Genomic DNA, 27,439 nt, shown 5'->3' on the forward strand with positions numbered 1-27,439 from the left:
CTCAAGTGATCTGCCCACCTCAGCCTCCCAAAGTGCCAGGATTACAGGTGTGAGCCACTGTGCCTGGCCAAAATTTAATTTTATTTAACCAAATACCTATTATGGGCTAAGTGTTGTGGATACAGTGGTGAACAAGATATACGACATGGTCCCTGCCCTCTTGAAACTTGGAGGCCAGGAAGAAATATCATATACTACATGAGATCTAATACATCAGACTATTCTTAACCTTGAGGATAGTGATAAGATTGATAAGACAGTGATGAGGGTCATGACCAATTCGGTGATCCTATGAACACTTAAAAATCAGGATCCTAAGATCCATAATACAAGGAAAAACTGTTCTATTATTTTCTAATTCCTTGTTTCACTCTTTGCAAAAGAGTAGTTCTGCAATGAACAAATGTGAAAGGGGTAAAGGTGACTTGCCCCATTTCTCCTTGTACCCAGGATCCAATCCTGATTTAGGGCATTCCCTAAGGAGCTACATCCTGAGGGCTGAAACCCCAATCCCTCCCCAGTCTCAATTTTCCCAGACTAGAGGTTTTCAGTGATGACTCAGGATCCATGGCTCTATTAAATCCTGGGATCCTGTGTAGTTTATGAGATGAGTAGGCCTTACTTCCTCTTTTCAAAATCTTCCTGTCAACCAACCAGGAGCTTGTAGTCCTCTTCAGGCAGTCACAGTTAAACTATAAATTCCAACTTAGGTTTAGATGTTTGCTTGGGAGAATGGCTCTGGGATGTTCTGGATTTGAGGGTGTAACTTTTGCATTCCACAGAAAAATTATCTCTAGGGATCATAGGGGATACATGTAAATTGTCTGTCAAGATGAGGCTTACAATGACTGAGATGTCTAGAATGTGATGAAGGAGTGATTTTACATATTCTGTTTCTATGCCATATTTCACTTTTCCTTTCTAATATAACAGTGGTTCTTAAAGTGTGGTCTGGAGACCCCTAGAGGTCCCTGAGACCTTTTAAGGAAGGCTCACGAGGTCAAAATTCTTTCCTAATAATACTGAGATGATATGTGCTTTTATCACTCATCTTCTCATAAGCACACAGTGACACTGGGAGCCTGACAGCTTCATAATATTTAAATCGTTTTCTGATGAGATTGGTGGTAATAATAAACATAGTTTTAAAATCTCATGTGTATTTGGAAGACTTGCATAAACTCAGGAAATGAAAATTTCTCAAATGATCAATGCATGATGCTAGAAATCATTCATGGGTTAAAGATCTATGACACAAAATGGAGCAAGAGATTTTTACTATAACAGAGTACAAAGTTACTGATACAGTTTCCATGTCACAACTAACTTTAAAAAATTGTCACTGTTAAGTTTTGGAACAGCATCAAGGAGGACCATTCACAATTATCTGAAAAGGTTATTAAAATATTCCTCCCTTTTCCAACTATATATCTGTATGAAACTTGATTTTCTTCAAATACTTTAACCAAAGAAAATATATTGCAACAAACTGAATGCATGCATAAGCCAGTATGATATTTCAACTGTTTTCTATTATACTACAGATTAAAGAGATTTGCAGAAATGTAATACAAAAAAAAACAAGAATCTTTTTTTTGTTTCCGAAAACAGTTCCTTTTTCTTAAAAATATATAATTTGTGTTAATCATGTAATGGGTTTATCATTACTATATTTTAAAAATTAGTAAATAAATATTTTTTAATTTTCTTAACTATAATTTCTAATATGAGAAATTAAAAGCACATTTTAAAAAGGTTTTTAGGTACACATGTACCTAAAATTTTTAAGAAGATAAAGGGTCCTAAGACCAGAAAGTTTGAAAACTGCTGCAATAGAGCAATTAAAATACTTTGAAAAAATAGGCTCAACTTAATATTTATAAACTGCCCTGAGCCTTAAAAATACAGAGAAATAGGTAGGAGATGGGGGAGCAGGAGATGTCTCAAGAAGAACTCAGGCTCAAAATGGAGGTAAAACCGCCGCCTGGTCGCCCCCAGCCCGACTCCGGCCATCGCCATCGCCGTCGCCACGGGTGGGAAGAGGGCCATGATCCAAAGGAACCAGAGCAGTTGAGAGAACTGTTTATTGGTGGTCTGAACTTTGAAACTACAGATGATAGTTTAAGAGAACATTTTGAGAAACGGGGCATACTTACAGATTGTGTGGTAATGAGAGACCCCCAAACAAAACGTTCCAGGGGCTTTGGTTTGTGATTTATTCTTGCGTTAAGGAGGTGAATACAGCAATGTGTGCTTGACCACACAAGGTTGATGGGCATATAGTGGAACCAAAGAGAGCTGTTTCTAGAGAGGATTCTTTTTTTTTTTTTTAATATATTTTATTTTATTTTTTATTATACTTTAAGTTCTAGGGTACATGTGCACAATGTGCAGGTTTGTTACATATGTACACATGTGCCATGTTAGTGTGCTGCACCCATTAACTCGTCATTTACATTAGGTATATCTCCTAATGCTATCCCTCCCCATTCTCCCGACCCCACAGTAGGCCCCGGCGTGTGATGTTCCCCACCCTGTGTCCGAGTGTTCTCATTGTTCACTTTCCACCTATGAGTGAGAACATGCGGTGTTTGGTTTTTTGTCCTTGTGATAGTTTGCTGAGAACGATGGTTTCTAGCTTCATCCATGTCCCAAAAAGGGACATGAACTCATCCTTTTTTATGGCTGCATAGTATTCCATGGTGTATATGTGCCACATTTTCTTAATCCAGTCTATCACTGATGGACATTTGGGTTGGTTCCGAGTCTTTGCTATTGTGAATAGTGCCACAATAAACATACGTGTGCATGTATCTTTATAGCAGCATGATTTATAATTCTTTAGGTATAGACCCAGTAATGGGATGGCTGGGTCAAATTTCTAGTTCTAGATCCTTGAGGAATCGCCACACTGTCTTCCACAACAGTTGAACTAGTTTACAGTCCCACCAACAGTGTAAAAGTGTTCCTATTTCTAAAGAGGATTATTTAAAGTCTGATGCCCATCTAACAGTGAAGAAAATTTTTGTTGGTGGTATTACAGAAGATACAGAAGAATATAATTTGAGAGACTACTTTGAAAAGTATGGCAAGACTGAAGCCACAGAAATTATGGAAGACAGGCAGAGTGGAAAAAAGAGAGGATTTGCTTTTGTAATTTTTGATGATCATGATACAGTTGATAAAATTGTTGTTCAGAAATACCACACTATTAATGGGCATAATTGTGAAGTGAAAAAGGTCCTTTCTAAACAAGAGATGCAGTCTGCTGGATCACAGAGAGGTCGTGGAGGTGGCTCTGGCAATTTTAAGGGTCACGGAGTAAACTCTGGAGGTGGTGGAGGTAATTTTGGCCTTGGTGGAAACTCTGGTGGAAGAGGAGGCTATGGTGGTGGAGGTGGTGGCAGCAGAGGTAGTTATGGACGAGGTGATGGTGGATATAATGGATTTGGAAGTGACAGTGGCAACTATGGAGATGGTCCTGGTTATAGTAGTAGAGGGGGCTATGGTGGTGGTGGACCAGGATATGGAAACCAAGGTGGTGAATATGGTAGCGGTGGTGGAGGATATGATGGTTACAATGAAGGAGGAAATTTTGGCGGTCGTAACTATGGTGGTGGTGGGAACTATAATGATTTTGGAAATTGTAGTGGACAACAGCAATCAAATTATGGACCCATGAAAGGGGGAAGTTTTGGTGGAAGAAGCTCGGGCAGTCCCTGTGGTGGTGGTTATGGATCTGTTGGTGGAAGGGGTGGATATGGTAGCAGAAGGTTCTAAAAACAGCAGCAAAGGGCTACAGTTCTTAGCAGGAGAGACAGTGAGGAGTTGTCAGGAAAGCCGCAGGTTACTTTGAGACAGTCGTCCCAAATGCATTAGAGGAACTGTAAAAATCTGCCACAGAAGGAAGGATGATCCATAGTCAGAAAAGTTACTGCAGCTTAAACAGGAAACCCTTCTTGTTCAGGACTGTCATAGCCACAGTTTGCACAAAGTGCAGCTATTGATTAATGCCATGTAGTGTCAATTAGAGGTACATTCCTGAGGTCTTTTATCTGTTGTAGCTTTTTCTTTTTCTTTTCATTACATCAGGTATATTGCCCTGTAAATTGTGGTAGTGGTACCAGGAATACAAAAATAAGGAATTCTTAACTTTTCAATATTGTGTAGTTCAGTTCTTTACATTTTAGTACAGAAACTTAAAACAAAATGCAGTTTTGAAGGTGTTTCCTTGTGAGTTAACAAGTAAAGATCATTGTTAATTACGATTTTGTATGAATTTTGCTAAAGTTAACTGTAAAGAAACACCTGCTGACTTGCAGTTTAAGGGGAATCTTATTCGTCCAATTTCCAAACCGTGATATGAATGGGCATTGACATGTGGAGAGAATAAATAATTTGTGTGTTTGCAATGTGTGTTTTAGATAAATAGGATTGAGTATTTAAATTAGCATTTGTGAATTTAATAGCATTACGATTACCTTCAAATGAAAAGAATCTCAAAATTTCCAAAAAAAAAGAAGAACTCAGAAGCTATGGAAATAAAAGAAACTGACACATAACTGAACTATGTTGTGAGAAAACTGAAGCCACACTCACTATTAAGCTAACAGAAGAAATGATCATGCACGTGTGTAGGAGTAAAGAAGGGGTGGTTAGGAGCACAGGCGCTGGAGTTGGATGAACCTGGGTTCAAATCTTGGCTTGAACACTTACTAGTTATATAACCTTCTATAACTAGTTATAGTTATAAGTTAATCTTTCTAGGCCTCGATTTCTTCAGTCACTCTTCCACAGAAACTTCAGGAAAGTCCTAGGACAAAGAATACTACTATCCCTTGGAGCATCTAAGCTAGTCTTGGCAGTCAGCCTTGGCCTCTAGGAATTTACTATTTTTTTGAATGGAGAAATTAGACTAAGTGAATATTTTCATGCAAAGCAGGATTATCTCAAAAGCCTGGTTTTATTTTTTGCTGTAAGGAGCAATCAGTGTGCACCTTTGTACTAAAGCCTATAGAATAATCAGAGACCATTCAATAGGAAAGTGTTAACAGCACTAAGGTATTCATAGCTCAGTGAGTCTCTTAAGACAAGGGTAAAATGACAACAAAGCTACTACCCCAAAAGAGGCTGAACTAGAAGAAAGGAGAGGTGAAGGTGAGACAGAGATGGCTTCAGGCTATAAAGAAGTCTCAGAAAGGGTTAAATCAAATTTCTGAAAGTCTTGCATTCATTTGTCTAACAATATCTAGCCATGTGCTAAGAAGCAGACCTTGACTTTAACACTTTATTTTAAAGAGAGAAGAGGATATGAACATAAATAAATATGTACACAGAGTATATGTAGAGTACTGTCTATATGTAGAGTAAAAAGCAACAAATAAAGAGGTATATATAAAACATAACAGAAAGATAAAATGAAGATTTCCAACTAGAAAACAGGAGAGTCAGGAAAGGTTTCTTGAAAGGAAGATATCAAGAATAACTATGATGTGGAAATTCAAAGACAGAAAAATAAGGCATTTAATTTTGATTGTTTTGTTTGTTTTTGTTTTTCTGGAGACAGGGTCTTGTTCTGTTGCCCAAGCTGGAGTGTAGTGGTAAGATCACAGCTCACTGCAGCTTCAACCTCCTGTGCTCAAGCGATCTTCCCGCCTCAGACTCCTGAGTAGCTGGGGCTATAGGCATGTGCCACTATGCCCGGCCAATATTTTAATTTTTGGTAGAGACAGGGGTCTCTCTATGTTGCCCAGGGTGGTCTTGAACTCTTGGTCTCAAATGATTTTTTCACCTTGGCCTCCCAAAGTGCTGGGATTACAGGTGTGAGCCACTGTGCTGGCCAACAGGACATTTTAGAGAGGGTGTTTCTTGAGCAAACCACAGAGGGTAGAAAACAAACATCATATATGAGAAATATCTAGTAGCTCATTCTGGTTTAGGTATAGGGTGCTTGATAGGGCACAGAGACTGGAGAATGAACACACAGGTTGTGTCCGTACTAAGGGGATGGGGAAATGCTATGAATTCCAGGCTAAGGAGTTGGGACTTAATTAGTAAATAGAATGAATCTAATTAGGGGAATTCCCTCTCCCATTCTTCTTAAAAACTATTCTAAACTGTCAGTATTTTCTTTAAACCTCCAAACACAACCTCTCATTCCCTTCAATAAGATGTTTAATTCCCTACATTATCAAAAAACTAATTCATTTTTTGCAGAGACAGAGGTCTCACTATGTTGCCCAGGCTGGTCTCAAACTCCTCGATTTTTAATTCCCGACATTATCGAAAAACTAAACTGTCAGGGGTTATCTTCCTCAACTTCCTACTCCTTTTCTACAAATTTATCCACCTCATCCTTCCCTGTTTTCTTAAGGTTTCAGGGAATCAGGGTCCCTTTTCTGTTAAAAACCACATCTATTTCGGTATCTTCCAAGATTGTGCTCTACTTCTATCTATTCTGTTTCATTTTCTAACGCATCTCCTTTTCTGTTTTTCTTTCTTCCACAGATTATAAACATGCTTATTTCCACCCACACTCTTTAAAGAAGCTGGGATGAGAAGTCTATACTCATTGTCTCCACTTCCCACTTAACATGGCATCCTTCCTTAATCTGGACTAAAACATGTCTTTAAAGTCCTCAATGACTTTATATTGCCAAATCCAATACACACTTTCAGTTCTGACCTCACTAAGCATCTCTGTTAAATTTCAATCCATTGATCACTGCCCTGCCTTCTCCAACATCGCTACTGTCCTGACTTCACTGAACTCTTTCTTGGCCTTCTCAGCTCCTCCAACACTGTTTATCTGTTTTCTTTCCTGAATTCCATCTCCTGTGCAGGTGAACAGCAATGGTCATGTCTTTGGCTCACTGTTCTTCCAACTGACACATTCTCTTTGAGTAATCTCCACAAGTCTCACAGTTTCAATCACCACCTCTCAGCTCAGGACCTCTTGCCTGAGCTATCACTTGCCTATCCTTGTCTAAAAAAATCTCTACTTGGTTATCCAACAAATAATTCAAACATTGGATGTCTAAACTGGAATATGCTTCCCTTCTAAACCTAGATCGTCCTTTTTTCCTTATTGCTCCCTCACCAACACACACATACACTACCTAATTCCTGTCTATCCTTTAAGCTTCAGTTCAGAAATTTACCTTTCCCAGAAACTCTTTACTGAATCTCCATGTTGGGATAGATCTGTGCTTTTCTAACACCCCCAGCATATCTCAATTATGGAATAATACATGCTACTACATAATGTTTTAGTGTATTTGGCTGTCTCACTGTACTGTAAGCTCTGTAGGGTAGAGATGATGTTTTAATCACCTTTTACGCCCTAGGACCTAGCACAATCCTTGATATGTAGTAGGTACTCCATAAATGCCTACTACATGAATGATGAGAAGTGCATTTTAGGACGTGATCTGTTGACAGTATATAAAATACAAAGGAGAAGGAGAAAGACTAGAGAAAACAAAACTGCAGTGGACAAACGCAGTAGAACAAAATAATGCAATTGTAAAGCCAAAACTAAGATAAGGCTAAGGAATGGAAAGAAAGGGATGGACATGAGGGATTTTGCTCATCCCCTGAAATGAGTAAGACTGGCAAAAGACTGAACTGGAAAGTGAGAGATGCAAGTGGGAAAATGAATCATCTCTGGGAAAAAAGAAAAGACACTGGATATATTGCCATAAACAGTAACTATAATCTATTCTATACCTACCAACTTTCCAGCATTTCTTTAAAATGGGAAATTAAATGGCCTAAGAATTGGATTTTGGTAGTGTTCTCTGAAATCCAAAAATACCTATCTATGTGATAACATCTATAGTAATAGAATGCTCAACAATTACCCTAAGTCTTCTCTTCTCTTTTTTGCTTAATTTCCTTATTTATCAAAGTTGGGAAAAACTGGAGCCTTTCAATCTACCATAGGCTAACTTATCAGTGTGATACTATATATCCAGAATAATCAATCAGTAGAACTTGCCATGCTCAAATAAGATGTCCTGTTTCATGACTCCTATTATTATTGTCCCCTGTAATTAAATGCAATTCTTTTTTTTTTTTTTTTGTATTTTTTTTTGTATTTTTAGTAGAGACAGGGTTTCACCGTGTTAGCCAGGATGGTCTCGATCTCCTGACCTCGTGATCCGCCCGTCTCAGCCTCCCAAAGTGCTGGGATTACAGGCTTGAGCCACCGCGCCTGGCCAAATGCAATTCTTAAACAGAGATGTTTGAGCTAAATTCTGATGCTTAGAGGAGAAACGCTCTCCCTGATGTTTTAGAACATGAAGATTGCTGGTGTGACATATACTTTACTGCCAAGCAAGTCTGCCAAAGGTGCTCACATAGTCTAGGGTTGGCTTCTACATCAGAGAAGGGAGGGCAGGATTAGAATGAAGAATGTTCCAAATGTGCTGGTAACACTTCCTCCCAGAGGACAACAATATGGAGCTTAGTGAGGTAGAAATGAGGATGCAGGGATGGGCCTGGAAAATATAGGGCCAAAGGGGAAAATAAAAATCAAGTGGGATTAGAAAAACCAGATTTTTTAAGGCTTATTGAGCCAATGTAAAGAGTTTACCTGTTGTGGGAATGCACGTTAGTACAACCAGTTTGGAGAAGAGTATGGAGGCTCCTCAAAAAACTAAAAATAGAATTACCATACAATCCAGTTGTGATAGTTAATACTGAGTGTCAACTTGATTGCACTGAAGGATGCAAAATATTGATCTGTGTCTGTGAGGTGTGTTGCCAAAGGAGATTAACAGTCGAGTCAGTGGGCTGGGAAAGGCAGACCCACCCTTAATGTGATGGGCACCATCTAATTGGTTGCCAGTGAAAATAAAGCAGGCAGAAAAACATAAAAAGGTGAGACTGGCCTAGCCTCCCAGCCTACATCTTTCCTCCATGCTGGATGCTTCCTGTCCTTGAACATCTGACTCCAAGCTCTTCAGTTTTGGGACTCAGATTGGTTCTCCTTGCTCCTCAAGTTTGCAGACAGCCTACTGTGGGACCTTGTGATTGTATAAGTTAATACTTAATAAACTCCCCTTTATATATATATATATACACGTATACACACACACACACACACACACACACACACTAATAAGATATATAAATATATCCTGCTAGTTCTATCCTTCTAGAGAACCCAGACTAATACACCAGCAATTTCATTATGGGGTATATAACCAAAAGCAATTTCATTATGGGGTATATAACCAAAAGCAATTTCATTATGGGGTATATAACCAAAAGAAAGTAAGTCAATATATTAAAGAGATATTTGCTCTCCCATGTTTATTGTAGTACTATTTACAATAGACAAAATATGAAATCAACCTAAGTGCCCATCAACAGATAAATGGATAAAGAAAACGTGGTATATTTACATTATGGAATACTATTCAGCCATTAAAAAAATGAAATCCTATCATTTGCAGCAACACAGATGGAACCAGAGGTTATGATGTTCAGTGAAATAAGCTCATATGTGGGAGCTAAAAAAGTGGATCTCTTGAAGGTAGAGAGTAGACCGGTGATTACTAGAGGCCAGGAAGAGGAGGGGATAGAGGGGATGAAAGAGGAAAAAGAAGAATATAATTGTACTTAACACTAAACTGTACACTTTAAATGGTAAAGATGGTATAATACATATATACACAGTTTACCTTAATAAAAAATACATTTTTGGAAAAGGTATAGGAAAAAAGAAGAGTTTACCTGATTCATGATGGAAAATTTCCTCCCTATTCTGTTGTCTGGCAACCGAAAGGCCTTCCTTCTCATGCCATCTTCTGACTCTGACTTAAACACCTTCTCAGGATCCCCTTTCTCCTCTCCTTCAGAGAGTTCCTTTTGCTTCCTCTTCTTTCTCCTGTTACGTCTTTCCTTTGCACTCTTTGAGCTGAGTTTAGAGATTTCAGAAGAGCTCCGAGGGGAGCCCCCTCCTTCTTCACCTTCTTCCTCTATGGCATCTTCTGAGACAGTTCCTGCTGAAGTAGCCATCGCAGCAGCCTAGGAAAGAAGCCACAGCAGGGAAGCCAGATCAGGGCAATTAGCTGGAGCCACCCAAGGCCAACCAGTTAGTACAGAACATTTCCCTACCTAGGGGAAAGGAGAAAAAACGGAGGCGGGAAACCTAGACTGTTAGAGGGTTTCTGTGTATTCCAGCACACAGTCCTAAGTGAACAGAACAGAACCCAGTGGGGAGAACTTTGGGAGTTATTCTCTTGAGCATTTCAGACAAGGACTTGGCTGCTGCCTTGGTGCCAGAGGATCCCTTCTGAGCAAGTCTGGAAATGAATGCTAAGTAACATTATATATTATGGGTCTTAAAAATGTATAAATACATGTATATTTAGATAAGGATTAGAAAGTTAAGTGTTAAGGTGATGAGATCACAAATGTCTTTCAAGTTTTACTTTAATATTTTGCCTGTATCTTCTTTTAAATTAGAAATAATACTTTTTATGACCACAGGAATCTTAACATTTTTCCCAAGAAAAAGAAAAAACCACCCTGGTCACTTTTTTCTTCCCAGTCCTCATGGCAGTTGCACACTGAACAGTTGAGAAATTCAACAAAAGATGATATGAACAAACAATTTGGCCATTAAGACAAATTGAATAATTGGATCAACCATCTGCAGTTGTTACTTGGGTTATTTTCATCAGACCAATGACCTCTATTTGAAAATATGCCTAGAAAAGATCAACTGCAGTGAAAATCAGATGGGGCCTTAGTCACCATGATCTGGCAGGAAGGTCTATTGCAAAGAATTAATCACCAACCTGTGCCTCTTCCTGTTGCTTCTTAAGTTGCTCCAACATTGCTTTAAATTCAGCCTCTTTTTGTTCTGCCTCTTCCAGTGTTGCCTGATTCTGTTCTTCATAAGCCATGGCCACCACAGCCAAGATCAAGTTCACCAGATAGAAAGAACCCACAAAGATGACCAAGACGAAGAAGATCATGTATGTTTTCCCAGCTGCTCGTAAGGTCTGCAAAGACAAAGGCCATTTTCTGAGTCACTTGTACCAAATGAACCAGGCTGAAAACAGCTAATGGGCCAAGTTCCTCTGTAAGGGCACTATTTGCATTTTGAACAGGACTGTGTTTCCTTGTGCAGTACTCCTTCCTGTTGTGGGCACTCAGTATTCCCAATGGTTGAATGGTTTCACTTATCCTCAACTCACATTAAATGGCAGTAGTTATCTCCCAAACATTGTGAGAAAAAAATCCTCTCTCATTTTTCTAAATATTTCCTATATACTCCTTTCATAAAAAAAAAGTTTGATTTTGGGCTAAGACAAGTATAAAGAAAAGAATACAAGACTGCAGCTTATTTATCTACTGGTCCTCAAATAGCATTAACAGATATACTGTGTCTCTGAAATCAGGTCCAAGTTGCAAGAAATCCCATCTTTTTTTTTTTTTTGAGATGGAGTGTCACACTATCACCTGGGCTGGAGTGAAATGGCGCAATCTCGGCTCACTACAACCTCTGCCTCCCGGGTTCAAGCGATTCTCCTGCCTCAGCCTCCCGAGTAGCTGGGATTACAGGTGCCCACCACCATGCCCAGCTAATTTTTTGTATTTTTAGTAGAGATGGGGTTTCACTATGTTGGCCAGGCTGGTCTTGAATTCCTGACCTTGTGATCCACCTGCCTCGGCCTCCCAAAGTACTGGGATTATAGGTGTGAGCCACTGCACCCGGCCCCATCTTTTTTTTTTTTTTTTAGACGGAGTCTTGCTCTGTCACCCAGGCTGGAGTGCAGTGGCATGATCTCGGCTCACTGCAACCTCCACCTCCCAGGTTCAAGCAATTCTCCCACCTCAGCCTCCCGAGTAGCTGGGATTACAGGCATGCACCACCATACCCGGCTAATTTTTGTATTTTTAGTAGAGATGGGGTTTCACTATGTTGGCCAGGCTGGTCTTGAATTCCTGACCTTGTGATCCACCTGCCTCGGCCTCCCAAAGTACTGGGATTATAGGTGTGAGCCACTGCACCCGGCCCCATCTTTTTTTTTTTTTTTTAGACGGAGTCTTGCTCTGTCACCCAGGCTGGAGTGCAGTGGCATGATCTCGGCTCACTGCAACCTCCACCTCCCAGGTTCAAGCAATTCTCCCACCTCAGCCTCCCGAGTAGCTGGGATTACAGGCATGCACCACCATACCCGGCTAATTTTTGTATTTTTAGTAGAGATGCGGTTTCACCATGTTTGCCAGGTTGGTCTCGAACTCCTGGCCTCAAGTGATCCACCCGCCTTGGCCTCCCAAAGTGCTGGGATTATAGGCATGAGCCACTGCGTCTGGCCAGGAAATCCCCATCTTGAGTGATGCCCTTCCTTATTCTTTTGCAATAGGATGAGTTTTAAAAGGATATGACAATATGACATAAAGGATAGTAGGGAAGAAAAAAAAGGCAGAAGGAAACTAGGTTTTAGATTATGTACATGCAACCCACTATTACAGAGTTTTCATCTTTATTCTGTTAACTGCAAAATGGGCCAGGTGCGGTGGCTTGCACCTGTAATCCCAGCATTTTGGGAGGCCAAGACAGGCGGATCACCTGAGGTCAAGAGTTCGAGACCAGCCTGGCCAACCAAAATGGTGAAACCCTGTATCTATTAAAAATACAAAAATTAGCTGGGCGTGGTGGCTCATGCCTGTAATCCCAGCTACTAGGGAGGCTGAATCAGGAGAATTGTTTGAACCCACGAGGCGGAGGTTGCAGTGAGCTGAGATTGCGCCACTGCACTCCAGCCTGGGCGACACAGCAAAACTCTGTATCAAAAAAAAAAAAAAAGAAACAGCATGAATCACAAATATTTCATGAGAAACACTGAACCTGAGGGAACTCTAGGCTGTCCAACAGAAAGGTAAGAATTAACTCAAGAGATTTGAAATAGAAACTTCCCTTAAAAGAGGTTTCTTCATGCCTGAGGGGACATGTTTTTCATTTTCAAAGTAACTGGTATCATCAAATGACAAACAGAAAACAATGGACTGTCATAAAATTTCTAAGCTGTAAGACCCTTAGCAATCACTTACACTAACTTCATTACAACCAGCAAAGTTAAATGACTTGTCCAGAGTCACCAGTGTAGTCCAACAGAATGTAACTGACCTTATTTTTATCTGTACAACCTGCTTGAACAAGTCCAAATGTGTTACAAATCTCAAAAATGTTGATATATTTATACTCCAAGGTCCTTATGGAAATTCCATCTACATAGTGCCTTGCACAAAGAGGTGTTTAATATTTCTTAAACAGAAGCCCTAATGGTGGCTCACGCCTGTAATCCCAGCACTTTGGGAGGCCACAGTGGGAGGGTCACTTGAGGCCAGAAGTTGCAAGACCAGCCTGGGAAACAGAGTGAAACCCCAACTTTCCAAAAAGTAGAAAGATTAGCCAGGTGTGGTGGTACATGCCTGTAGTACTTACCTCAAAAACAAAACAAAAGAAAACAAGCAAAAAAAATAAACCCTAAGCCCAAATTTTCAAAAGGAGACACGCTGCAGAGGATAAACAGTAGGAAGTAGATAGAGATAGCAGATTCTCAGGTCAGACAAGAGGCCGTCAAGGCTGTAAGAATCTACAGCTATACATGACTGAGCAGTCAAGAAACAGGGATGATAACTGACAGAATTCACTTAATATCAAAAACCAGCTGACTGTGGGAAACACAACAGTTAGATCTTGTATAATGTCTTTACTAAATGTCTCTCACACAGAATGTCTCCCACACAGAATGTCCCCAACCCCACATATGCTCATGCAAACTCTATGGCCAAAGGAAAAGAGGTATTACTCACCAACTGATACAAGTTTTCCCAATAGTCCTGGGTCATAAGGCGAAATAATGCCAAGAAGGCCCAGCTAAAAGTATCAAAGCTTGTGTAACCATAGTTGGGGTTCCTTCCTGCTTTCATACACTGGTATCCCTCTGGGCATTGCCTAAAGAAAGAAAGGGAAGTTCAGGACTTTCAACATAATTCCACCAGCCATGACCTTGGAGATAATAAACAACCATTGATAGGGCCAGGACAACAAATTGGAAGAAAAAGAAGAAGGAAATAAGCAGCTAGCCAACTTCTGGGGACAGCCTAGGATCAGAATCACCTGGCATGTTCTTTAAAAATGCAGATTCCTGTGTCCTTACCCAGACCTAGGAATTAAAAGTTCTGGATATGGGATCTATGAATCTGCATTTTTAAGAGGCATGCCAGGTGATTCTTATGCATGCCAAAGTGTGAGAAGTACTGTTCTAGATTCATATCAATGTGCAATTCAATCAAATTTAACTTTGCTACTATCCCAAATGACAAACAGCTAGAAGTTCCTTTTTTTTTTTTAGACAGAGTCTAGCTCTGTCGTCCAGGCTAGAGTGTCATGGCATGATCTCGGGTCACCGCAACCTCTGCCTCCTGGGTTCAAGCAATTCTCCTGCCTCAGCTTCCTGAGTAGCTGGGATTACAGGCGCCTGCCACCACATCTGGCTAATTTTTGTATTTTTAGTAGAGAGAGGGTTTCACTGTGTTGGCCTGGCTGGTCTCGAACTCCTGACCTCGTGATCCACCTGCCCTGGCCTCCCAAAGTGCTGGGATTACAAGCGTGAGCCACCGTGCCCGGCCAGAAGTTCCTCTTAATCGTTTCTGTTTTCTTTACACTCACTGTGACAACCTAAGTCATAACGGGGATTTCAGTTACCTCAGTTACACCATTTCTCCTGCTTTTAGATTCACCTCATATTTATTTCAATGTAATCTCTAGTAGTCTACTTTAATATAGAAATTAAATGGATTTCTAGACATTGTAGTCATGTTAAAACACCAGTTCTTAGAGGACCAATATACTCTGAAAAATGACACTACCACCCTACATTTATAAAGCCCTCTGTTTACAAAGCACTTTCATGTAATGTAAGTGGATTCTTACAGTAACCCTGTGAGAAAGAGAGAGCATGGCTTATTAAATAAATCCATTTTATGGGTAAAAAAAAAAACCAAGGTTCAGATAAGTTAAATGGCTTGCCAAAGGTCTTAGAGCAGGAATTATCAGGATCAGGACTCAAATACTATGTTGCTACTCTTTTTCCTCCCCTATGCTGTAAGGTCAAGCATATTTTGGGTCATCCTTGGATCCATAACTATCACTAAGACGGTATCTTTGCTCTCTATTGTAATATAAGATGAGAGGAGTCCCCAAGAGGCAGGTAAGCTATCTGGTGTTATTGATTCTATCCTTGGATTCTTTCATTTTGGTTTGAGACTACAAGCACAGTCACTTACTAGTGAAATGTCAACTTTAGGTGGACAAATGTGAAACAGAAAATCTATGCCAACCGATAGGTCAGATGCAATTGTAAGGTCTACTACTTGAGCACAGAGAAAAGTAAACATTTTGCCTACTTTGACCCAACTAATAATAGGTACATTTTTAAGGAAAGAGAATCAAACTAGGTGAGCTACTTACCCAGCATCAGAACTGTTCCCACAGAGTAAAGGTTCCAGCATGCCAGGAACTATGTAGAAATTTGCTAGAAAAGTTTGAAGAGAAAGGAAATGAACAGGCAGATTTAAATGAATGAGAGAATAAGGTTACATTGTTCTTTTTTTTTTTGAGACTGAGTCTCGCTCTGTTGCCCAGGCTGGAGTGCAGTGGCACGATCTCAGGTCACTGCAAGCTCTGCCTCCCAGGTTCACGCCATTCTCCTGCCTCAGTCTCCTGAGTAGCTGGGACTATAGGCGCCCGCCACCAAGCCCGGCTGATTTTTTGTATTTTTAGTAGAGACGGGTTTTCACCGTGTTAGCCAGGATGGTCTCGATCTCCTGACCTCATGATCCGCCCACCTCGACCTCCCAAAGTGCTGGGATTACAGGCATGAGCCACCACACCCGGCCTACACTGTTCTTAACCAGCCCTAGCAGAAACAGTTATTGATTTTAGCTCATAAATCTTTTCCAACAGCTGTGGCCAGCTGATAAGAATTCTTTCCCATTAATGATTTTCTTATATATATTTACAAATTAAAAGTGCTACCCCAAAGTTCTTGATGCAATATAGTTTTCACAGATACCCAACTTCTACTCATACTTCTAATCTATATGCCAGATTCTGGTACTTGAATCAAAGAGGCCTAAAAGTAAGTTTTCTGAGTCCTACACCCCTTTATACCACTCTATTCTTCCATCCTTACAACTTGTCTTTATCAAAGATATTTTAGAGCTCATTGGTCACTAGATACTAGGTCCTATTTTAAATTACAAGGCATGTTTTCCTTTCCAGCATATGTCCCTGAAATCTCCTTTGCAACATTTTCTTATGGATACTAAACTGACTTTATTTTCTCAGGAATGACAAATAGTGACATAGCTAACTTTTTTCATGAGTCTAAAGTATCACTACATCAAATTTTCCTTTGGTTCCTCAAATAAAATGATTAAAAACTCCTCAACTGCAATAGGATTGAATAGTGCCTTGAAGGTCACCTGATTCCCTAGACTAGATGGACTGCGATAGTCTTAGCAGTATTAAGAAAAGTTGAGTTCCATAGATACATTCTGGACTAAATGTGTAAATACCCCAAGTAACTCAGCTAGGGAAAAAAATAACTTTTATCAAGCTTCTAAGCCTGAATTTCAAAGAAAAAGTTTAGAGGTACATGCGAAGACAGGAGAGAGGGCTGATGTTTGAGAGCTTCTGAACACAATCCTACTGCGAGGAAAGGAATAATTTCACAAGGCTAGTTCTAGTAGCATTGCCATTCCTTTCCAGCTCCAACTACTTTCTTTTATTTATTTATTGTTTGAGACGGAGCTTTGCTCTTGTTGCCAACCCAGGCTGGAGTACAATGGCGTGATCTTGGCTCACTGCAACTTCCACCTCCGGGGTTCAAGCGATTCTCCTGCCTCAGCCTCCCGAGTAGCTGCGATTACAGGCATGTACCACAATGCCTCGCTAACTTTGTATTTTTAGTAGAGACAGGGTTTCTCCATGTTGGTCAGGCTGGTCTTAAACTCCTGATCTCAGGTGATCCGCCTGCCTCAGCCTCCTAAAGTGCTGGGATTACAGGCGTGAGCCACCGTGCCCGGCCTCCAACTACTTTTTTAAGCCCTGTGTAGCTTCTGACCACATGAACTAGGAACAGACTTTTCCTGTTCCTCTTGCAGAGAAAAGGCCACCTACTTTTATTGTTGATATACTCTTCCCAATCAAAGCCTTTGGTGCCATTTTCGAGATAGCTCTCATTGAAGTTTATGGGCCACACAACACACTTGTTTCGAAGGTTCCCCATGAACAGCTGCAGTCCGATCAAGGCAAACACACTCAGACAGAACACTGTCAGGATCATCACATCTGACAGTTTCTTCACAGACTGAATCAGGGCACCCACAATTGTCTTCAGGCCTGAGGAGACAGAATCCCCGGAATCAGAGGCACCTCAAAGCCCTCCCCACCTCCCCCAGCCTCCCTCTTAGCCACTGGCTGCTACTCCTCCCCACAGCACCACTCTTGAAATATGGCCACTTTATATTTATACCATGAGAATAATAATAGGTCAGCAAAATTATCAGTATCCCCAAGTATCGATTTTTAAGTGAATACATCTTAAAAAGCAAAAGAAAGGTCCTTCTACCAACATGTGGCTCCTTTCTTCCTGGGAACACTTTCCCAGCTCTGACTACTTTTTAGTTCCCCATATGAGACCAGCTCTTACTTGCCTTAGGGCCTTCATACCTGCTGCTCCCCCTGCCTGGAATGCTCACTGCTATATTATCTTGTCCTCTGTGGCTAAATCCTACTCATCCTTCAAGGTCCAGTTTAAATGTCAATTCTTCCAGAAAGCCTTCTCTGACTTTGCAACTCTTCTCCTTCCCCATTGTTACTAGTGTTTCAGTAGCATCTTATAATTTCTTCTGTAGCATTTGTCATGGTTATGATTGATTTTTTTACATCTATCTTGTTCATAGCTGTATCTATAGTGCCTAGCCCACAGTAGGTATTCAGTAAATATGTGTCAAAGAAACAAATGGAAAAATCAGGAATTGAGGAGGCCTCCAGGTTAGAAAGAAAACCACTGGGGGGAAGTTTAAAAGCCAATAATAAGTGAGAAGGTACAATAGTATTTTCCCAAGGATTCTGGGAAATGCCAAGGTATTGAAAAGGTTATTATTAATCTAGTATTTATACTTTGTCTTTTTCCATTAAAAAATATACTTTTTCTGTATCACATATATTCCCTGCTTTCTACAATGATCTTTTTTCTGTCCTAAATTAAAAATAAAAACATAAAAAAATTAATTTGAAGTTTAAATGTAAGACATTGGCTCAAATGTAGACTGAAGGTGTATTTCTTAATTGGACAGGGAGAGATCAGTGATAGGAGAGACAGAAAAATATGATTGTAGGTTCATGTTTTTTGGGTCCAAATGAGTCTTTATGTGCCCAGATATCAGGCTATCCATAGGATACAGTCAACAAAGCACTGAGCACTCTTGGTAGCCAATGCACCAGGATGAGCAAGAGGCAGGTGCTAAGCCTTGACACACAGGCCTCAGGAGGAATCTCATCCCTGTTCACTTCTGAAGGCAAGACCACTGAACTGAAATTCAAGGGAATCCTACTCCTGGCTTTGAAGGGTGTGGCTAGGTAGATAATCACTAATCTTAACTAAGTTACGCCACTTACTTGTCTAACCTATGCAATACGCCTTCTAACCTCTTAGAATCTCGGTTTTTTCATCTTTAAAGTAGGGAAAATTATAGTTGAGTATCATAGGGCTGCTGTGAGGATTAAGTGTGGTTCATATTAAACACTTGAGAGAGCAGCTGGGCACAGTGGCTCACGCCTGTAATCCCAGCACTTTGGGAGGCCAAGGTAGGCGGATCACTTGAGGTCAGGAGTTCAAGACCAGCCTGGCCAACATGGTGAAATCCTGTCTCTACAAAAAAAAAAAAAAAAAAAAAAAAAATTAGCCGGGCATGGTGGCATACGCCTGTTATCCCAGCTACTGTGGGAGGCTAAGAGGCTAAGGCAGGAGAATCACTTGAACCCGGTCGAGGGGGCAGAGGTTCCAGTGAGCCAAGATCGCGCCACAGCACTCCAGCCTGGTCAACATAGCGAGACTCCATCTCAAAAACAAAACAAAAACAACAACAACAAAAAACCTGACAAAGCATTTAGTATGAAGCAAATGAGTCAAATGTTGACCATTATTGCCTGAACCTCAGTCTACTCATCTGTAAAAATGGATTTACAATACCAACCTCATTGGGTTGTTGTTAGATTTAAATAGGTAATTTTTATAAAGTACCTAGTAAAGTGCCTGGCACATAGCTGGCACTCAGTACTCATTATCACTATTCTACTCCTTATGGGGACATGTCCCTCCTCAAAGGGACATGATTGGGAAAATGGCAGTGCTCAGGGCTAACCTCATATAATGGTGATCTAATGGGTGGTACAGACATGATTCTTCTTTTGCTGTATTTTGCAAGTAATCACCTAGACTTTTCAAAGTCGAGCCCAATAGAATTTTCCGAGTCCAATAATAGAAATGAATGCTCTGCCTAGCACAGGACCTGTCACAAAGGCAGGCACTTAATAAATTTTTATTGGGAGAGTAAATGAATGAGAAAGTTCTCTCCTCTTACACAAATATCTTAAAAGGGATCTAAGAGGAATTAAAGAAAAAAGAGCCAAGAGGTAGACTGTAGAGATGAAGTATGCAGAGTCTTGTGCTTTCTTAGAGTGAGCCTTCCATGGAGACTGTGGCCACAAAGGGATTATGAAGAGCTTGCTTGGGCTCCAGAAAACAAAGCATTTATAATCTGATTATTTTTCTCCTCACAGGGCTGTGCAGAAAGAACATCAGATAGGGAATCCGAAAGCTGGTATTCCGGCCCTGGCTCAGTCACTACTTATGACCTACTGTGTTTCAAACAAATTTAAGGTTACTTCTCAGAATCTCATTTTCTCATCTACAGAACATGGATAAACACCCACTATAGAGCAGTGGGCAGTGGTGGAGAAGCTGAAGAATCTTCTCTAAAAGTCTTTCAAAATAAGGCAGAGACATTTATTTGTTTGAGATCAAGTAACTGAAATTTCAAACTATCTTTTAAACCTAAGGCCCTGGGAAATCATATCATAATTGCACAGCTAGGTAAGAAGGTACTGGTGGAAAAAAGTAGAAGGCAGCCATCAAGAAGTATGGAATTTATTTCCATTTAGTTGCTAAGGAACAGAGAAGTCCTCATTATATTTTGACTGGGTTGGAGCAGGTCTATATTGAGTCAATAATTCAATCCTAGGATTCTAAAATTATGCAAGTTTACTGTTTTCAAATTCAAAGACTGATTTAAAAAAGAATACTTGAATGGGTCACTAAAAATGATTGTAGAGTTTCTTTTCCTGGACTTTTTTTATGAAGCGTATACAGCCATCTCTCCAGACAATTCAATCACCTTTCCAAACACTAGATGACTGTTAAAGGACTTTAACATTGCTATTTTACTGAATTGAGAAATGAGCTGTAAGCTGTCCTTTGTATTAGTAACAAGAGTATAATATTATAAAATAGCCAAACCAATGAGTTTGTAAGTACATCATTTGAAAAACATACAATTTTAGCATGAGTAGAATCTGATTTTCCTGGGCTGGGAAGTCTTTGACAGTTCCAGGCCCATATAAGTGGAAATTCTAGGCCATGAGCTCTAACTATCCCCTGTTCCTTAAGAATGAGCTCTCAGCAGCCATGTCTGTACAAGGTCACCTTCTCTCAGTAGTTGCAGATGTCTGGATGGACATCTGACCTAAATCCAGTTCCTTTCCTACAGGAATTTGGAACAGGATAAGAGACAGTTGAGTAATCTTTTCATGTAGTGGGAATGGTAATAAATAAATGTGGAAGCTAAGTGGTAGCCATATTCTGTCATTATATTAAGATGTGACTGAGAAGTAAAGGAAGTTAGTATGCTGAGAAAGAGAAATGGACACACGGAGAGAAGAGAGATGGAGACAAAGTACTTCCACATACTCATGGCTTTCTGGCTCTGCATTCTGGTTTCTACTGGCTTCCCAGAAGCACAAGTGCATTCCAGCCCTTGGGTTCCCTGAATTATTCCTGTGTCCTGTTACTTGCAACCAGAGATGACCCCAACTAATCTGATATGCCAAGCCTGCATGGAATTTACTTTCCTGGAGATGGACCTAAATGCTCACAATCAGCTGGTTTAACATCTCTTCTCCATAAACCAGATGTTATTGCTGAAGAAATGTGTAAACATGAGTCGAAGCTAAAAAGACACTTTTTCAAGCCTCAGCTTTGAAGTCTGGGGCTTAGATCATCTCACTGGTGAGTTAGCTTTCAAGATGTCTAAAGCAGAAGCTTAATTGGAAACGGTATTCAGCTGCTTATACTTCACAGCGTGTCAGATAAACAAATCTTAATTATGCAAGGATAATCACTAAATAACACTAACTACAGCCGTCTAAAAAGTTTACTCTCCAAGATTCCCATCCGGATCACCACGAGAAAATGAGAAGGCAAAGGAAAAAGAAGAAGAAAGGTGAATGTGGCTTCATGTTTTCAGGTAAAGGAAGGCACATGATCACACAGCAGTATTAAATATAAACAGTCACTGAACAATACATTGGTCTCAGCCAAGACTCTTCTTCCTTCCATTAGGATAAATTGCAAATGGCCACATTTGCAGACATCAAGGCCAATTTATGGAGATGATACCATTAATTCATTTCCTAAGCTCAAGCTCTACAGTCTTGCCAGCTGTGACTGCCTGAAAGTGCTCCCTCATACCATCAACGCCTGTCAATAAAGGCAAAAAGCTGTTAGTAGAATTCCTGACCCAACACAAGCCGAAATGTAGAATGCCACCATTCTGGCTGTACAGAGACACTGCTTTTCATTCTATTGGCTCACAACATCACATGCCAGAACAAGCAAGATACTGACTGGAAACCGATTATCCAAAACAGCAGAATGCTTCTTCAGAAGACTCCTACACAACAGAGTGTGCAACAGAAGCCATGTGGGGGCAAATTGGACAGTGAGAACTCTTGGAAAAGGCTAACATTAGCTTGCTTTGGTAAATGTGTCTGAGTAGAAACAGTTAATACATTTACTATAGGCCAAGAAAAGACAGCTGGATTCAATGTAGAGAATGGTCAGTGACAAGAGGGAAAGCTGGATAATTAAGGAATTTTGAGAAGCTGGTGAAGAATTCTACTCTATGTCCAAAGGTACCTCTGAACCTCCTGTCACCTTTCACATTGCCCAGGAATCCTCTGAACAAATGAACAATGCCTGCCTATGTGCTATGTTCAGAAAAATCAGTCAAGCATATTGGGGTCAAAATCTTCCATCACTGGATGGCCAGATTATAAATAAAGTTAATTTGTTGGGCACGGTGGCTCACGTTTGTAATCTCAGCACTTTGGGAGGCCGAGGCGGGTGGATCATCTGAGGTCAGGAGTTCAAGACCAGCCTAGCCAACGTGGTGAAACCCCATATCTACTAAAAATACAAAAATTAGCTGGGCGTGGTGGCGCATGCTTGTAATCCTAGCTACTCAGGAGGCTGAAGCAGGCAAATCGCTTGAGCCCAGGAAGTGGAGGTTGTAGTGAGCTGAGATCTGGCCATTGCACTCTAGGCTGGGCGACAACAGCGAAACTCCGTCTCAAAAAATATATATGTATAAATAAAATAAATAAATAAAGTTAATTCATATTCCCTAGTTTGCAGCTCAGGTTGAGAAATTTAAGTGGTTTGAAGCAATGTGAGCTAATTGCCCTACAAAGTTAATACTGGAACAGGCCTCGGTAGCAGTGACAAGCAGTTCTCAATCCAACTGCCCTGTTGCCAGAGTCAGGCTTGGGTTCAGACAAAGTGTAGGAATAAAGTGGTGCTGTGTTGACTTTTCCTGCTGCAACTGCAATCCTCGCGATAATACCTATCTATCTATCTATCTATTTATTTATTTATTTATTAAGAGACAAGATCTCACTATGCTGCCCAGGTTGGAATACAGTGGCTACTCACAGGTGTGGCCATAGCTCAATGCAGCCTCGAACTCCTGGGCTCAAGTGATCCTCTGCCTCAGCCTCCTGATTAGCTGGGACTATAGGTGTGTACCACTGCACCCAGCCTACAGTGATAGTTCTTGAAGATTCTTTAGAGCAACAGTAATCTGAGAGAGACTGGGGGACGCTAAGATTTATTTACTTGAGACCTGATTCACATCACAAAGTGCGACCAAAACTAAACTAGCTCTCAAAGATGGGTCAGTGGGACCCTGTGAGTATTTAGTGTTTTTTCACTTATGACCACTGTTAAACTTTATCTTTCCTAAGAAGCAATGTGGGAAAAGAAGAAATACAAAGGCAATAGAATTAATAACCAGAACAGTTTAAAAGAGACAATGAGTCAGGATATAGTCTTAAAACACTTTCTATCTCCCATCATTATGCAGCAGAAATTGCCACATTCACAAAGTACACGTTTAAAGAAAATGCTTTCACTGGAATGGGAAAAGGAAAGGCCTATCATTTTCCCTGCTTCCTGTCTGATCCCACTGGTTAGGAGTGAAAGTAACAGAAATGAAAGCTGAGAAATAAAATTGCCAAGAGAAAAATAACCAAGAAAGTACAATTCTAAAGAAGGTGGAATGAAATTAAATAAGTGCTAATGAGCAGCAGATAAGCAGTGCTTTGGGGGAACCATTTAAATGACAGGAAAGAAAAGGAAATGACAAGTGAGTTTCCCCAAACCAGTTCTATTAATACTCATACTATTAAATGCTGCTGTCTAAGAAAAACCTGAGAAACTCTTTCGAGATTCCCACCCTTTCTTTGGGCATGTCAGCCCTGTGGCACATGATCAAAGCATGCAGAGGGCGAAACTTCTGACAGAGTCACTTAGAAGTTCACTTAATGCGGGACTCAGACAAATACAAAGTGAAAACAAAGTTTTAAGACAAATAAACTTTTAGGCAGGATATTTCAATGTCAAGGTGAACCTGACAAATTCCAGACTAAAGAAAATTTAGAAAGGGTCTCCTCTGTAACCGACCCTTTTAGCACAGAGCTTGTGTACACTGTTCTCCAAGTTGATGTCTCTGAAGCAAAACGCAAAGCATAAATAGCAAGGTACCCCAGTCAAGTTAGCAAGTAAAAAGGGTCAGAAGGTGGGTTTCGTCTTTTCTGAGCTACAAGAAAGCTCTAAAGCAAAGCATTTCCTACAAAAAAGGGCAGAGCTAACTGATGCACTTCACTGTCCAGTCTTCAGGAGTCCTGGCAGCCCTGACATACTCAGAATAGCTACCGAAGACACAAAGAGAAAGGACAGTATCAGCCCAGGTTGGGGGTGGGTGAGTGCTCTAGGAAAGGAAAAGCTCTCATAAAGGAAGTTGATACATGGGGAGCTTTGTGAGACCTTGCAGGCTTCAGGTCAGTGGTCGCTCTCACTTCCATCCTATTTTTGGCACCCTTGGCAATAGCCTATAACCAAACTGGGAAGAGGAGAAGACAAAGAGAACAACAATTCCACTGAAGTGATCCACAAGAAAACTTGGTACACAAAACAATGGTTTTTAATAAGGAGGAATCATGGGCCAGCTCTACCACACAAGAATCAAAATGACTTAGACTTCCAAGCAAGAGATGGCCCAGATCCACTGACTCATACACTGGTGCTCCTGCCTTGGAAGGAGACTGCGTAGCAGGCAGGTAGGAATAGCACCAACAGCCCTCTATGGGAGAAAGCATAATCAGCAATTTCAGAATTTCCCATGGGATGAGAGAAAACTCCCCATGAGGGAAACTGCATTACCAGATTTCTCTTGCTAACTCTAAAAGGTAGAATCGGGAGCAAAAAGATTGAGATTGAGAGCCACACTTTTAATTCAAGAACCAAATATACCAGCTACTGACAGTGATCTATTATTGGCTTTACTATCCCTTAATGTTATTTTCCACCCCAGTTAGCCTCCCAAAGCCAGCTCAATTGGGGGTGCTTCTAGAAATAGGAATCTGGGACTCTATTTCAAACTGTGAAGCTGATGTCTAAATCTTGATACAAACCCTTTCTATTGGCTTAGGTTTCTTCTTTATAATAATAACTGCTGCTACTACAATCATTTATGGAGCACTACTATGGGCCCGGCATGGTGTTAGATACTGCATATATTCCAGATATATATAAAGGATAAATAAGGTAACATATTGAGGATATATATAAAGAATAAATAATGTGACACCAATCAAGAGTTATCTTGTAGAAATGCCATGGTCAAAAGTTAACCATATAGCAAAGACAGAGACAGAAGCTATGAGCTAGACTACAGATAGCATCTGCTGCCCTAGTTAGTGAACAGAATACAGCTTTCCAATTTAATTCTGGGAGAGAAGTTTTGAGATCACAAGAACATAAAGAGACAGATGCCTTGCAGAGTACGCTGGGGGAAGTGAGCAGAAAACACAAGATCATATTTAAAAGGGGCCAGAGGAGGAGAGAGACCACAGGAAAAATGAAAGTAAAGATTTGGCACTCCAGTGCCTCAAAAAATAAGACAGGGCTTGCCTAAGGATTAGGCCACCATCAATGAGCTATCTGAGGCTGTCTGGAGAATGAGCTGGGCTTTCTGTTAGGCAGATTTAAAATGGCTAGGAACTAAATCTTGGTAGATTAGGGTTGTAGTGTTTTTGCCAAGAAGCATACACTCCAACTGACACCCAGCCTTTGGTTGATAGGGAGTCAGCTACCATCGCTAAAAATAAAGGAATTCATCTTTGGTAGGGCACTAATTTACTGGCCAATTCCATGGCACAAATTTGTAAATGGTGAAGATGAATTTACCTTCTTTGAGATTCTCAGTAAACCACATTCCAAGTCTGCCCTCTCCAGGATTCTATCTTTGTGCCTCCCTCTCCATCTGCTATTGAGATAAATGTTAAAAAGGGGATAAAGAAATATTTCTGGGCCAGATACAGTGGCTCATGCCTGTAACCCCAGCACTGTGGGAGGCTGACGCAGGAAGACTGCTTGAGTCCAGGAGTTGGCAGCCAACCTGGGCAACACATAGGGCGACCCTGTTGCTACAAAAAAAATTTTTTTTAATGAGCTGGGTGTGGTGGCATGCACCTGTGGTCCCAACTACTTGGAAGGCTGAGAAGGAAGGATCACTTGGGCCCTGGAAGTGGAGGCTGCAGTGAGCCATCATCATACCACTCCAGTCTGGGCAACAGAGTGAGACCCTGTCTCTAGAAAATAAATTTTAAAAAATAGGTATTTCTGAGTCAGCCACAAGGGGAAGAGCCACGTGATAGGACAGGATAAGAATAGGATGCCTCTGTTCTTTCTCCACATTCCTATTTCTACAAAACTGCTGTGGAAAGCCTGGTCTCTACGGAGTCTTCCTTGAAAACCCATAAACACAACTAAAGTCCAAAGAGCAACAACACAGTCTTCACCTCTGCCAAGTTACTGCCAGTATATCTTAGGCTCACAATACTAACTAAAATATCTTTCCCTTAAGATTTCAAGGCTGGTCTTTAGAAAGATAAGTATTACCCAGCACCAATGATTTAAATTAAATTAAGGAATCTTAACCTGGGGTCCATGGATAGGCTTTCGGGGGGGGAGGGTCTGTGAACTTTCATCTGATTCTCAAAGGGATCTAAAACCTTCACAAGGTTAAGAACCACTGGGCTAGCTCAACCAGAACCAAAAAGAAAAAGGCAAAAATTTTAAAGAGACTGTCAATCCACTCTCAACCCACCCACTGATTCTGTTTTTTCCCCTCAAACTTCTGTATTTTTCATTGCCCATACCTTTAGTTGTATCTTATCTTACCTTTGATTTTTTTTAACAGTGCCTGCATAAGCTTTCATTGGGATTTATGTTTGAGAATGAGCCCTGAATATGTACAGTAGATGTCTACTGGTTCTTATTCTAGTGAGACAGATAGCAGTAGAACATGATAGACAGTGATCATTTAAGTGCGGTTCACTAACTCCAAGTCTCTTAAATTTGTCTCTCATACTGGATTAGTTAATTGGGGTGATCTCTTCTGTGATTAAAAAATTTCATTAATACAGTAATAGTAAATGTATAATTCTTTGAATAACGTCCCATCAGCAAACCATGCGATAGGAAGCCTAGAAATCACAAGCAATGAAATGACAGCAAATGTCAAAATTACTGTAATTCCATGGAGCCAGGAAGCAAATGATTTATATACAAAGAGAAAGCTAGCTCTGTGACAATTTTTTCAAATATGGTGAGATCCAAGTGATTCTTAAGCACGTGCTTTTTCAATAGCATGGATGGAATGGGGGTTGCATGCCTGGCAAGCACTCAGAGAAAACTGCCTGAGGACCCAACGGCCATTCCAG

At 40.5% G+C, this 27,439-nt stretch overlaps 2 protein-coding genes across 7 annotated transcripts in view; one reads left to right on the forward strand and one right to left on the reverse strand.

The window, feature by feature from the left end:
- Positions 1–27,439, reverse strand: part of SCN8A (sodium voltage-gated channel alpha subunit 8) — a 216,724-nt gene that overhangs the window by 91,902 nt on the left and 97,383 nt on the right. For all 6 annotated transcript variants that reach the window (XM_033222024.1, XM_033222020.1, XM_033222025.1 and 3 more), the window contains exons 7-11: positions 17,213–17,434; positions 15,500–15,563; positions 13,840–13,981; positions 10,812–11,018; positions 9,742–10,035 (exon numbers count right to left, since the gene is read on the reverse strand). In XM_033222024.1, coding sequence (XP_033077915.1) covers positions 9,742–10,035; positions 10,812–11,018; positions 13,840–13,981; positions 15,500–15,563; positions 17,213–17,434 — 929 coding nt within the window. The remainder of the gene's footprint in view (positions 1–9,741; positions 10,036–10,811; positions 11,019–13,839; positions 13,982–15,499; positions 15,564–17,212; positions 17,435–27,439) is intronic.
- LOC117090759 (heterogeneous nuclear ribonucleoprotein A3-like) lies at positions 2,272–4,132 on the forward strand. The gene is made up of 2 exons (XM_033223368.1): positions 2,272–2,275; positions 2,981–4,132. Exons 1-2 carry the CDS (start codon positions 2,272–2,274, stop codon positions 3,778–3,780), a joined length of 804 nt encoding a protein of 267 aa, XP_033079259.1. The 3' UTR covers positions 3,781–4,132.

The sequence above is a fragment of the Trachypithecus francoisi genome, unplaced genomic scaffold (assembly GCF_009764315.1).
Source record: "Trachypithecus francoisi isolate TF-2019V2 unplaced genomic scaffold, Tfra_2.0 Lachesis_group11, whole genome shotgun sequence".
NCBI lineage: Eukaryota > Metazoa > Chordata > Mammalia > Primates > Cercopithecidae > Trachypithecus > Trachypithecus francoisi.